General features: G+C 42.0%; 1 protein-coding gene across 4 annotated transcripts; it reads left to right on the top strand.

Moving 5' to 3' along the window:
* The first annotated feature begins 6 nt into the window (after window positions 1–6).
* On the top strand, window positions 7–12,759 carry anln (anillin, actin binding protein). 4 transcript variants are annotated; one of them, XM_084575233.1, is made up of 25 exons: window positions 7–54; window positions 2,128–2,278; window positions 2,376–2,810; window positions 3,225–3,535; window positions 4,036–4,354; window positions 4,616–4,818; window positions 4,912–5,019; window positions 5,116–5,230; window positions 5,472–5,815; window positions 5,900–6,048; window positions 6,153–6,294; window positions 6,459–6,594; window positions 6,820–7,002; window positions 7,282–7,408; window positions 7,612–7,660; window positions 8,130–8,183; window positions 8,278–8,322; window positions 8,565–8,597; window positions 8,725–8,743; window positions 9,246–9,358; window positions 9,588–9,641; window positions 9,872–9,961; window positions 10,068–10,175; window positions 10,660–10,832; window positions 10,920–12,759. In XM_084575233.1, exons 1-25 carry the CDS (start codon window positions 37–39, stop codon window positions 11,032–11,034), a joined length of 3,594 nt encoding a protein of 1,197 aa, XP_084431359.1. In that variant the 5' UTR covers window positions 7–36; the 3' UTR covers window positions 11,035–12,759. The 4 variants fall into 4 exon arrangements, with proteins under 4 accessions (XP_084431359.1, XP_084431360.1, XP_084431362.1 ...); XM_084575234.1 differs by lacking the exon at window positions 8,278–8,322 and having other exon boundaries at window positions 5,469–5,815; XM_084575235.1 differs by lacking the exon at window positions 7–54 and having other exon boundaries at window positions 2,103–2,278; window positions 5,469–5,815.
* Window positions 12,760–13,032: the final 273 nt, after the last annotated feature.

Below are 13,032 nucleotides of genomic sequence, written 5' to 3'. Positions count from 1 at the left end.
GTAGAATATCGGTTGAGTTGGCATAAACGGTTCAAAATGGATCCATTTACTGAGGTGAGTCACTGAATTATTGTAACTAAATAACGAAAGCTTCTTTTCGAAAATTGCTGCGTTAACGTCACCTGCTAATGCTAATGTTACCAACGTGACATTTTCTAATTCTATAAACTTAGACTTACTCTACTGCTGTGTGTCTAAATTTAACTTGTTTACTCCCGTAGTACTTTTATTCGTACGATAACGTCACCATGCAGAAATGTAACGTTATTATAACACATAAAGGTGAAAACATGTCACGTGCTGTTTCTTTGTCATATCAGTCGTTCGCAGCCACAAATATAGACTAAAATGTACCATCTAGCTGGTACTTTCGCCTCCTAAACGTAATATATGATTTTGCCTTGACGTTTTGTCCTGTTGGTTAGTAATGTAGCGAGGCTGCTGATTAGATAGCTACACATAAACATTATAACGTCCACTCAACCACACCACAGCCCATAAAACGTAACGTTAGTCAAATGCAGCTACGTTGTCTCCATGTAAGGAAGTGGCATGTGTGTCCACTGGAAACTGTCCAGCAGTTGGACAGCTTTGATTGATTTGTATCTTTTTTTTTTCTTGATCCACTCTCTCTAACCCTAATCCTCTCTAACCCACAAGCTAAGACCAAAAATGAACATGGAATGGATGTGAGGCAACGATTCTTGTTTCTCTGGTGGCCAGTAGAGTCTGACATTACAGAAGTCGGAGCCACAAGCAGGAGTGGCTCATTCCAGAGGAATGCTGTTAAATGTGACCTCAGGTTTTCCACTCTGCCTGGAGAAGCTCCACTGGCAGTGCACAGCAGCTGGAATGTGTTGAGGCTTGCGCAGTTAACGTACAGCACAGTAAATCAGATTGTGTGAGGCTATGGGAGGGGAACATCACACTAAGAAAAGAGGAAGGAAAGAGGGCAAGCAAACAGAAGCCTATTTATCTCTGGCGGAAGACAACCGTTTTGTGCATCTTAGTCTCTTACTGTAACACTGAGAAATAGCCTATGCACGGGAAGATAACTTATTTTCCCTGTTGGTATATAGGCAGTATACTCTAACTATAAAGGTTATAAAGAGCTAATCTTTTTATACTTTTTTGAAATCAGAAGTTACTCTGCCAAAACCTAAGTTTCACAGAGCTGCAGTTTTTAAAATTCTACTATTCTCTGAGGCTATTTGTAGCTTTCACTTAAATGTGTAATTGTAAAACTTGGGGGGTTTCTGTTGAATAGACTGGCTCATTGTCTGTGCAGGGCTGGCCAGTTTCTGTGGGATGTAGGTGTGAATGTCAGCTTGTTTGCGCTATGCTTCAACTATTCAGCCGTCCGAACGAGCTTCTGAAGGAGCATATTGTGTAACTTTGTGGGGTTGTTAGTAACACACGAAAAGCATATATCATTTTGCTGTTGTTGTTTCACATTTCTATTTGTGTATAGATAAATTTAAACTAAAGTGTGAACACTTTCTTGAATGTCATTTTAGTTTGCACATAGCACACTCTACATCATTAAGTACATTACAGAATAAAAACGCAGTTATTGTGATGAATAGAATTAAAGCTTTGTACATCACAACACCCTGGTGCTACTGGGGTTGTATTATCTTGTAAAGTTCAGTGTTAAACTGTAACTGCCCATTACCCTTTGCATTAAGTGCACATCCACAAGGTTAAGTCTTTATTTTCTTCATTGAATGCGTACCTTGTAAGGTAGCTGGATTCTTGCGAGACCACATGTTCACGAAATCACACAGCACTCTGTCTTGTCAGGCTTCAAGCTATGCGCTTTAGGCTTAACCACGTTAGTTCAAACAGATGGCATCCTGTCGGGAGTTACAGGAAACTTTGGCCCCTATTTAGCTGTGAACATTGCCTCTTGCTACGTGACTGACTTTTTTCGAACAGTTTTCCACCTGACACCATGTTCTGCTCACATGCTAGCAGCTATGTACTGCTGTCCAATACAACAGCCCCACTGTGGTACTGTCAAATTATGGAACACCATACAGCTGTTTTTTTTTTTTTAGTCCATTATCTGTGTGTATATATAAAGCAACTATTGGGTAATAAACTTGGCTCTGTTTGTCAAAACAGAAACTGTTGGAGCGGACCCGGGCTCGCAGAGAAAACCTGCAGAAGAAAATGGCAGACAGACCAAATGCAGCAAACAGGCAAATGGTCAAAAGACCCAGAGAGCCACTGGTTGACACCAACAGTGTGATCAGTGAGTGTGTCATTGATAAAGGTATGGCAATGTTTGTTGGATTGTTGTGCTATTACTTTTGCATCCGTGGTGCAGTTTCCTTGTGTTGACTTCTGTTTCCCTATTGCTTGCCCCCCAGTTCCACAGGTGTCCACCAAACCTTCCCCATCAAAGCGCAGTCGCTCAGGGGAAAATATCCACCCTGCAGCCAGCGAGGAGATCCACGAGCCAACGATGACACGTAGTCCTATGCTCTCAGATCCTCCTACAGACAAGAAACCCCCGGTGGGCCCTGCCAGTGTCCGACCTTCCTTATCCCTAGAGAAGACCACAACACGGCCCATTGTCCAGTCTCAGCCAGAGCAGCTGAAAAATGCGCAACCAGAGCCGGAGAAGATGGTTGTTACCCCTGCTTCTGATCCACCAAGGAGAGGAGAAGCGCAGATGGAGCTGGCCAGTCCAGTCGTGCAAATGAACAAGGAGAAACCAGCGGAAGATCCAGCTCCGTCTGCTGCAGCCATGAAATCACGTCTACAGAGGCTAGCAGCGCAGAGAAAGCATTGGGATGGTGATAGTAAGTATGTTTTCTGTGCCGTTTTAAGATGATATTAATTTAGTACCATTTTCAGACAATATCGCTTTAAATTGGAAGTAACTAAGTTTATATTCCACAGTTAAACTCTTAACAAATGGGTAAAATTATCAAATTGAAAATCTTTTGCGACTAGTCAGATCATTGCTGTTGTGGCAGCCTGTAAGTAGTCAGGACGTCAAAGAAATAAAAAGGCTACTCGATGTTATGAAAACATGCTTCACCTCTGGTGTGTCTGTATTTTGTCACATTAGGATATTTGATTTTAGAAATGTAGAAGCTGCTCACTGCTGCAAGTGTTAATTTTTTAAGAGTGTCGACTGTTTCAAATTTCGTATGGTTTGCCTCTGCCCAAATAATAAGTCTAATAATAAAACAATTTTGCAACCCTTTCAGGCACTTCTGAAGAAGTTCAGGATCACACTCCTCTGCCCTTGCTGAGGACACAAGACGATGTTCCATCAGCCACCCCCACTGTATCCTCAGAAACTCCACTTGGAAGGAAGGGCAGACTGGCCAACCTGGCTGCAACCATTGGATCCTGGGAAGATGACCTAAGCCATGCTAACATCCCCAAACAGAAGCCTGATACCGCCCCTGTACCCAAATTTGGTGCCAGAAATACCACTGTGGCCTCCAGTATTAAGCCAAGTGCTGCAGTTACCAGTTCAACTGCAGGCAGCAAGTCCACACCCAGCACTAATCCAGTAAGTTTACCAGATATTTTCACCACACGTGCTTATTCATGTCTGACTGATATTATGTGGGGTGACGATTTAGGGAAGAAATCAAAGGATCAGTATCTGCTTGGGAAAGTGAAAAAGCAGCACTTACCCACTTTTATCTACATCACATGGTTCAGTCTTGTCCTTTTGCCCCAACTATTCCAGTGTAGGTCAGATGGTGGTCGCATTGGGCAGCTTCCACATGGGACTATGTATCATCAAGGGGCTCTGCAAAGAAGAAATTACCTTACTACCCAGGGTTATAGAGAAAAAAAAAAATAGGAAAGGTCTGCGTTCATTACGTGGCTGTTTTTCATTCACCTAATGTGTGGAAGACTTTGTGTCTCAGATCTATAATATCACTTTGAATTGCTAGAAGCGAAGGGGAGGTGGATGGGTGAAAACCTTGAACCTTATACCCTAATTGATTTGTTTTAGAATATGCTTCATGACTCAAGGCACTTGCTATTCTTTCTTTTCAGCAGACTGTGTATTGTCCAGTAAAGCCCAGCCGCGTGGTTTTCCCAAGCCCACAAATGGCTGACATCCCTGCATCCAAACCATCACTTCCTTCAGTATCCAGTCCTCAAAAGAGCTCCAACCAGGGAACGGTCGTCTTGACCACTCCCCAGAAGGCTGGCCCCTCTTCTGCAACGTCGGTGCCTCAAAGTCCCCAGAGAAATCAGGCTGTCTCCAGAGGCCTCAACGTCACCTCCAGCCCCCAAAAGGCAGAACTTCGGGCCAAGCCCACTGTTGCTGGCCCATCTGGCCCACAGGAAAAAGCCGCTGCTGGAGCTCCCAGTGAGTGAATTATTTAAAGAACCAAATTTGGAATGTATTTATGTCTTTATGTTTTATTGTTCTTGAGGCAGAATAGGATCTTAGTGTTCCTCAGTTGTATATTAATGCACAATATCTTATGTGTAATCCAGAAACATTTACTCCTACAGTTACATTTGTTCTGTGTTAGATATCACAGTTAGTTACACTCTGGCAGATGATAAAAACAAGACAGTAGTAAAGTAATGTAAGTAAACGTTATATTCCATTTTTGATGAACAGATGTAAAATCTTTCCTGGAACGCTTTGGAGAGAGGTGCCAGGAGCGCAACAACCAGAACACCCCAGCCAGAGTCACCACACAGGCCAAGACTCCAGCTGCAACTCCATCAGTCACACCAAACACCAGACTGGTACAAGAGAGACTCAGAGCTGCCCAGGCAGCGAACACAAGCACTGCTGATCTCACTCAGAAACAGAAGCTGGTAGGTCCAGCTTACAAATTCCGTAGTTTGTTGATATTGTTTTGATAAATTTGACATCAAAGTGAGATTCAAAAAAATCTCCAATCCTCTCAGGAGCGTGAGTCTGAGCTGGCTCAGATTCGCAATCGTTTCCAGAAGGGTAACAACATGTGGAAGAACAAAGATGATGGAGCTGAAAACAAGACAAGCACAGACAATAAGGTTGGACAGCAAGCATCTGTTACACAATATTTGATGTCTTACAAATTATTTCTGGCTACCTACCAGATTGTAATCCACAAATAATGTTTTTTTTAGGAACAGTCTGACAAACCTGTGGAGAGTGAAGTGGTCTCCTCAGGTGGGCCACAGGATAAAGTCACACCACTGTCTCACGAGAAAGCGGCTACGCCAACTAAGTGCCCTACTCCAGGTAATCCACGATGCTTATATTGCAAAAAGTATTGGTCGAAATTATTTATTAAGTAACGCTGACCATCGCTCTTTTATCAATTAAAACTTGCAATTGTATTTCAGAGCCACTGTAAGAGTATAGAAATATAGAGGTGTTCAGTCTGAACTTGAGCTTCAGGTGTGATGGCTAAATGTACTTCTTGACTGTCACTAATGTGGGAAAATTAATGGTTTCCAACATCGATTATGTCTAATAGCAGGCCATGGATTGCTAGTCTCACCTCCTGCCTCAACGTCCAGCCCCCTGAGAGTGGTTTCCCATACTGTAGAGAAGTTGACTGAGGAAACCCCACAGGAGGAGGAGGAGGAAGAAGAAGAAGAAGAAAAGGAGGTGGTTAAGGAGAGAGAGATGAATGTTGACCAGTCCATCAACTCTGCTGTCATCAACGACCTGTTTGATGGAGTCCTGGAACAGAGTGATGATCAGACCGATGACGAGGATGAGGATGAGGAAGATGCTTTGAATATCTCCTCCATGTCCATCCTCACTCCGCTGGCAGAGACTGTGGCTGCTGTGGTGAAGAGCCCAGAGAGGAGAATGATGGTAAGCGCTAACATGACATCTTTTTCATGGAAATGGCAGCAATAAACCGCACAGCAATAATATTTTCTTCACGTCTTTGTGTAGACATCAACTCCAGCTAGCTCATTCCTTGTGAGGGACAGCACTCCAGGGAATGTTTCCAAACCTAGCAAGTTCCAGAGAACCAACATGATCCGGACCGCCTCCTCAGATAGTATTGAGACTTTAGACGGGGACCACAAACTGCCTTATAGGTAAGTGCTCCCATGTAGCACCCAAATGCATTAAAGCGGTTTGTTCTCACCGTCTCTGTGAATGTGCGTTTTAATATGAATCTGTGTGATGTTGTTTGTGGTAGCATCGATGCGTATAGGTCAACCAGGGTGAAGGAGACGGAAAGACCTAACGTGAAGCAGGTTATTGTGCGAAAAGAGGACGTTTCTCACAGATCAGAGGAGCCCCGAGGATCCAGTCTCTTCAGCATGAAGCAGAGGATGAAGGTTTGGAATAAATACTCTTCATTCATGCCAGATTATGGGAAATGTCTTTGTGTGAGATATTTTATGTACACCTCTCTAGTGAAAGAATGTGTCTGGAATCAAATATCTTAGCATGGTGTCCCTATGTATGATAAACCATCCTTCTGTTGTACATGTTTGTGTAGATTCTGACGAATGAGATGAACCTACAGCAGACAATCATCCATCAGGCCAGCCAGGCCCTGAACTGCTGCACAGATGAAGAGCACGGCAAAGGATCCCAGGTGGAGGCTGAAGCAGAAAGGCTGCTCCTAGTTGCAAGTGAGTTAAACAAAAGACGGGGACAATAGGATTATTTATAGAACATGTAGTACTCTTTGTGGATGGCCTATTATCCTCTTTGTTAAAAATTCAAAATCTAACCTTGTGGTGCATGTTGGCACCGATTTAACATTATAGCTGTCTCTTCTTGGCCATGTGTATAGAACTGGTGACTCCTAGTGGTAGAACTAAATACTTGACATTATTTCTTCCTTATGGCTTTAGCGGAGAAGAGGGAAGTGTTGAAAGCAGAGCTTGACCGCCTGAAAGGAGACCCAGCAAAACATCAAAAGGCCTCTGCGGCCCCAGATCATGTTGCCGTGTCAGCCTCCAAGGGCTCCATCACCCTGCAGGAGTTACGCCTGCCTCTCAAGGCAGACTTTGTTTGCTCCATTGCCAACAAGCCAGGTAGTCTGAAAATTCATTAAACTACATTATGGTCATTTAAATTAACACAATTATCTTCAACCTTTTCTCCAGACATCGTCATTTGTTACCAGCACAAACCATCTCAGTGCTCTTGTTGTATCTCCGATGTGTGCTTTTAAAAGAATTCTTGTTGTGTTGGTTTCAAGAATCAAATTGATGAACCCTACAGAGTTAGTCTATGTTGTTTAGTCTAGTCCCGAGATGGAAATACTAATAATACTACTGTTTACTGATCTGATTCTACATTTTAAATTTCAGAGTCAACCAAACATTCGTTTTTCATCATGCTTCGCGCCGGAGCAGAGAACACCGTGGCTACTCCGCTAGCCAGCACCCACCGTGGCCTCAGTGGAGACACCCTCACCTTCCCCACCAAGTTCACCATGTAAGTCAAAGACTCCTGTTTGAACAGAAGGGAACCCACAGTGATTATTTCACTGTGATCTACACACAGTTATCTGCCATTGCAGTGATTTTGTCTGAATGAGTACATCCATTAGTGAATGGTGTGCAAGGTATTGTTGATTAGTCTGATTGTATATTGCACATACATGCATTTACTGACAACAAATTGCTCTTAACTTTCAGATCTGATGTCCCCAGTAACTTTGAAATTGATGTAGAAGTCTATTGTTTGGTAAGTTTATTGCATAAAAGACATTGCTATAAAAGACACGGCTCCAAACCTCCCAACTCTTAGGAAAAGAACTCATCAACTTACTTATAAAATAGTGGGTTTCTTTTTGTAAATGTCTTGATTGTCCATCAATTGATTAAACAAGAAGATGGACAAATAGAAAAGTACAATGTGACTACATGACGACTGCATGTTGTACAGAGGTCACTTTTCAGTTAAATAAAGTAAAAAAAACATAGAATATTTGATCACTTAATAGCACATTTCTTAGATTGTTTTCAAGTGAGGCAATAAAGCCAAATGCAAATCAGCAGATGCTGCTCAGGCCAGATTTTTCCTGCTGCTAACCCTAACCCACAATTGGCTTGTTTCAACATACCAACACATTACAATAACTGGTAAATGCATGTTTTAATACTGGATTTATATCTACATTTACTGACTTCTGTTTCATTGCAATCTCTTCCAGGTGCAGAAACATGAGGTCTGCAGTGACAAAAAGAAGAAAGTCACCAAGTCAAAAGTAAATCCACACTTGAACCTAATGGAAACACATTGTCAGGCAATGGTGGAATGGAATGTGCTTTAACGATTAAAGTGTGTATGTGTGTGTTTAGACAATCTGGAGACAGGTTCATGAAGCCCATGATTTGTGTATGTCGGTATGAACAATTTCTGTATCAGCTCTTCACGTGCTGGTGGGTGGGCACTGTGTGGGCAGGCCAGCTTTAGACACTACTGCAGAATTGTTTTCTCTGCACAACTTCGGGTGGTCGTTTTATCAAGTGGAGAGGAATGTTAACTGACAAGCAGCTTACGTATCCCTCAAGTGTATTTATTGTCTTGTCTCTCACTTTGCCCTTTAAACCAAAATTAAAGTGTTTGTTTACTTTGATTGTTTTAGGCTATCACTCCAAAGAGATTCCTAGCCATCACTGTAAGTTTATCAAGATTATTTTCTCTTGTCCATGCACACAAACCTCTTTTCCTAAAGAATTTCATGGACCTTATACTTCCCATCTGTCTTAAATTTTACTAATTTGTTCTTTAATCTTCTCTTGCAGAAAAGTGCCCAGACACCAGGTATGTGAAACTATAAAATCAATCTCAAGTTTGTACTATTTGGTCAGATTTGGGTTTATTTGTTCCATGATTCATTTTTTGGTTGGTGACTTACTGGACAGACGACGGAGTTGAGAGGAGTTGACAATATTTCACTCTATTACCTCTGGAAGCCACAATCATGCAGAGCACAAGTCACTAGAGAGTTGTTATAGTCACATAACTAATCAGTGAGGGATGCCATCCAGCAGGATTCATCCCCTTTCAGCTGTCCTACACTTCCCATAATAAAAATGGTTTATACCGCTTGGTTTGGATCTTTCTGAAACCCTTAAACACTGACATTCTAAGCTGTGGTGACTCACCTGACACAATCATGGTCATTTTGTCAGATCTGGTACTTATGCAACTATTTCAACAGGAAGAGTAATGCTCAGCTTAACAAATCTTGATGTGTAAAATTGTTGGATTGCTCCGCAATGTCTTGTTTTTGTCTAATAAATTTCAACCTCTTTTTCTGTAGTGGTGGCCAGTCCTGGAGGCCCCAATGCTGTTCGCACCAGTAATTTCATCATGGTCGGATCACACAAGCTCACCCTGTCCTCTATTGGGAAAAACAAATTTCCTCTGGAGAAGGTATAGGAACCATTACTGCCACTTTTTCATGTTCTCGTGTCTTTTCTTTTTTCTTCAGCCTGCGTTTCATATGCGGCTGACTTTTGTCTGAGGACACAATACCTATGCCAACAAATGGCTCACTTGATGTTTATGTGTGGACAGGTTTCAGAGACTTGCAGTAACTGGTGGTTCTCATAGTATGTTCTGCCTGTGCATTCATTTATGTGCCTTGATATCTTTCTTTTAGATCAAATATGAAGGAAGTGAAAGAGAACTACTCAGTGGCATGTTTCATAACAAGGTTACTACTTGCCCTATTGTCTGTTTCTTTTGCTTTGTTTGTGTGGGGATGGGTGAGAGACACTAACAGTATTGCTACACTAACAACTTCCTTTGTTCTGTTCTCATAAGACTGTGTAATGTTCCCTGCACTGTGCAATGTTTCTTTAACCATACGTTTTTTGTTACTTTAACATGAATGTCAACGCGCTGTTTGAACTTTAAATTAAATGAATGTGCTTTGGATTCAAGGTGCCATTCTTGTGCCCTCTGGAGGGCCACATCTACCTCAAGATGCAGTGTGAAGTGGGCTCAACAAAGGTGGAAGAGAAGGGCTTCCTGGTGAGTGCAAGTGGATCATAGCATCACAGATTAAGGAGTGCTAAGACGGGCCATGATTTGATGCATTTTTGCAAATCTAATCACCTTTTTTTCCTTCCTGCCCCAGACAATGTTTGAAGATGTTAGTGGATTTGGAGCATGGCACAGAAGATGGTGTGTGCTTTCAGGGTACTGCATCTCCTACTGGACCTACCCAGACGATGAGAAGAGAAAGGTAACCATGCCAAGCAAAACTGTCACCATGAAGCTCTTTTTTTCGTTCACTGGTGGTTCTGCTTTTTGCGTATTGCAGCCTTTGTCAGATTGTTGTGACACTGTAAGGGTTGTAAGGGTTTGTCGCTAGTTGGGGTGGGGGGTTAGTTCATACGAGCCGTGGCGGGGACAGCTGCAAGTAGTCAAATGACGCTTGCACTGAACAGATATATCTCTCTAATTTCAACCAGACACATGAGAACTGAGAACATAGCTAAAGGGAGATGGTTATATATTAGTCATGATCGGTCCTGTGACCAAGCAGACCCCTAGCAGTATGGCTCCTGGTGTTTATCACTGGGGTGGAAGGGGAAGGTTTGGGGAAGGTTTTCATTGGTTTGTATGAAAGACACACCAAGGACCTTTGATATTTAGCCAAAACAATGATGCTACTTAGAAGATAAGTGTATAAAAAGAGCCTTGACTGTTCCTTCTTCCTCTACCAGAATGCCATTGGTCGCATCAACCTGGCTAACTGCACCAGTAAGAAGGTGGAACCAGCCAACAGAGAGTTTTGCGCCAGACCCAACACATTTGAGCTCATCACAGTCAGACCACAAAAAGACGACGACAGAGAGACATTAGTGAGTCAGTGCAAGAACACCATGTGTGTCACCAAGTAAGTTCCTAGCATTTTTCTTTTTTTCATCCTAATTGTTAAAGCTTTTTCAGTGTATAATGGTGAGCGTCTTGTTTTTCTGTGCAGAAACTGGCTGAGCGCCGACACTAAAGATGAGAGGAATTTGTGGATGGACAAACTGAACCAGATTCTGGTGGATCTGCGTATGTGGCAGCCCGACTCCTGCTACAGGCCACTGTAATCACTGCACTCTGTCGCAGCCAGCCTTTCTAGCTTTCGAACTGTCAATGTCAGTGACGCATGCAATTACTATGTGCAATACAGTATGACAATTGTTAGATATTTTGACTTGTGGATATTTGACAGAAGAAGAATACTAAAACCCATAAATTATAGATCAGAGGAAGTAAACAAAGCCATACATTTGAGACATTTCAGTACAGTATTTTGTGTCAGAATAGAGGTTTGGCACTATATTTTATACATTTCTGGCCTGGTTTGATATGCTAATTTTATGAGGTATTTTTGAGTTGCTTCCATTTTAAGCTGATGCCAATATTTGGTGTGTTTGATGTATGGCTTTAAATAATCTGGTTTCAGTGCTGAAATCGGTATATAAACGGTGTGCGAAACTGCAGATAAATACTAAATTGAAGCACCACAGTTTTATCACATTTTATCCTGCATGGCAGCACAGAGCAGTACTGATATCTTGGTAAGTTAAGTTTTACTTTATATATTGGCTTTTGTTGGCATTCAGTTTCTTCATGTACACATTTTTGATACCATTTATACTACAGATTTAGTTCTATTTGCAATGTTTTGTCCGTGTTAATATAAATGTTTAAGTTTAGAATATTTTGGTGGCGGTAATGTCTGTTCCATATTCTACACTTCAAGACCAACAAACACTGGTCGAAAACCAGTACTGCTGGGTGAAACTCTGCTGGCTACATAATGGCTGCTGGGTGTTTATTTCCTTGGGGGGAAAAAAATACACTTTCCATTTCTAATCTAAAAACAAAACATGGCTTATCAAGACAAAAGCACCAGTTTTGTTCTAGCATCCATTTCTGTGAACATACCACTGGTCACCAGACTGTTGAGCTCTGCCTTGATGTGCTTGTTGGTGCAGAGCTTTGAAAACAAAATGCCAGGCTCATCTGTCCTGGGCCGAATTTTAGAAGTGCTCTTATTTGTATTTCCCCCCAGTTATAGCAGAGGGCAAAAAGCCCACACAGTGTACTTGGTTTTGTGAGATTAACAGAGTATGTAACAGACTTTACAGAAACCCTGCAGGTATAGGTAAATGTGTTTTCATTTATGTCTGGGTAAAGGACGGTGCTTTTTCATCATGTTCATAAACAAACTGATGGCTTTTTCTGCACAACTTTCACATTTTCGCCATAAATGGTGAGATAATAATACTTTGGTTCTTTCATCAATACTTTAACACACTTTTCAGTTTGTCAATAAACACCTGCTTTGACCGAAATGGCCGAAGTTACAAATGCCCAAGTCCTTTGTTTTCATTTTATTGTAATGTAACATTAAATGGAATCCAGAATGGGTTTTAAAGCTGCACACTGGTTTGCATGTCATTACTAGAAATTGAAAGTAATGATTTTTGTCTTATAAATTGGCCGTAGGTGTGCATGCGAGTGTGAATGGTTGTCTGTCTTTCTGTGTTAGCCCTGCGATTGAATGGCGACCTGTCCAGGGTGTACCCCGCCTCTTGCCCGATGCCAGCTGGGATAGGCTCCAGCAGACCCCGTGACCCTTCACAGGAACAAGAGGTTACAGAAGATAAATGAATGCATGATTTTCGTCTGTGTAATGTTAACATCGACAAAACTAACCATTTTTCATGACATTTAAAGAAGTGTTTCTGATACACTGCCAGTGATGAACTTTAGTTCACACAGTGGCAGCGCTACAGGAAGCGTATTTGATAAGTAAACAGACTGCCATGTAGGCCTTCCATATTTTTATATCCCAGAGTTTGCAAGCAAGTTCATCTCAAACCAAGTTTACAGGAGGTACCTGCTGCCCCCAGGTGGCCAAACCAATTCCAGGTTAAAGCAGAATTTTGATTACATTTGGAGCTCAAATACATCACTGGAGGCATAAATGTTTTCGGATTTCAGCTGTTGCTGTTCCAATGTGCAGCAGTAAGTGATTAGGTGCACCTGAGACCGCATGCTTGTTAATGGCTGGAGGAGGAGGGCTATTTGTCACC

This window comes from Chelon labrosus (genome assembly GCF_963514085.1).
Source record: "Chelon labrosus genome assembly, contig: SCAFFOLD_267, whole genome shotgun sequence".
NCBI classification, from domain to species: domain Eukaryota; kingdom Metazoa; phylum Chordata; class Actinopteri; order Mugiliformes; family Mugilidae; genus Chelon; species Chelon labrosus.
This window is presented reverse-complemented; position numbering and strand designations above follow the sequence as displayed.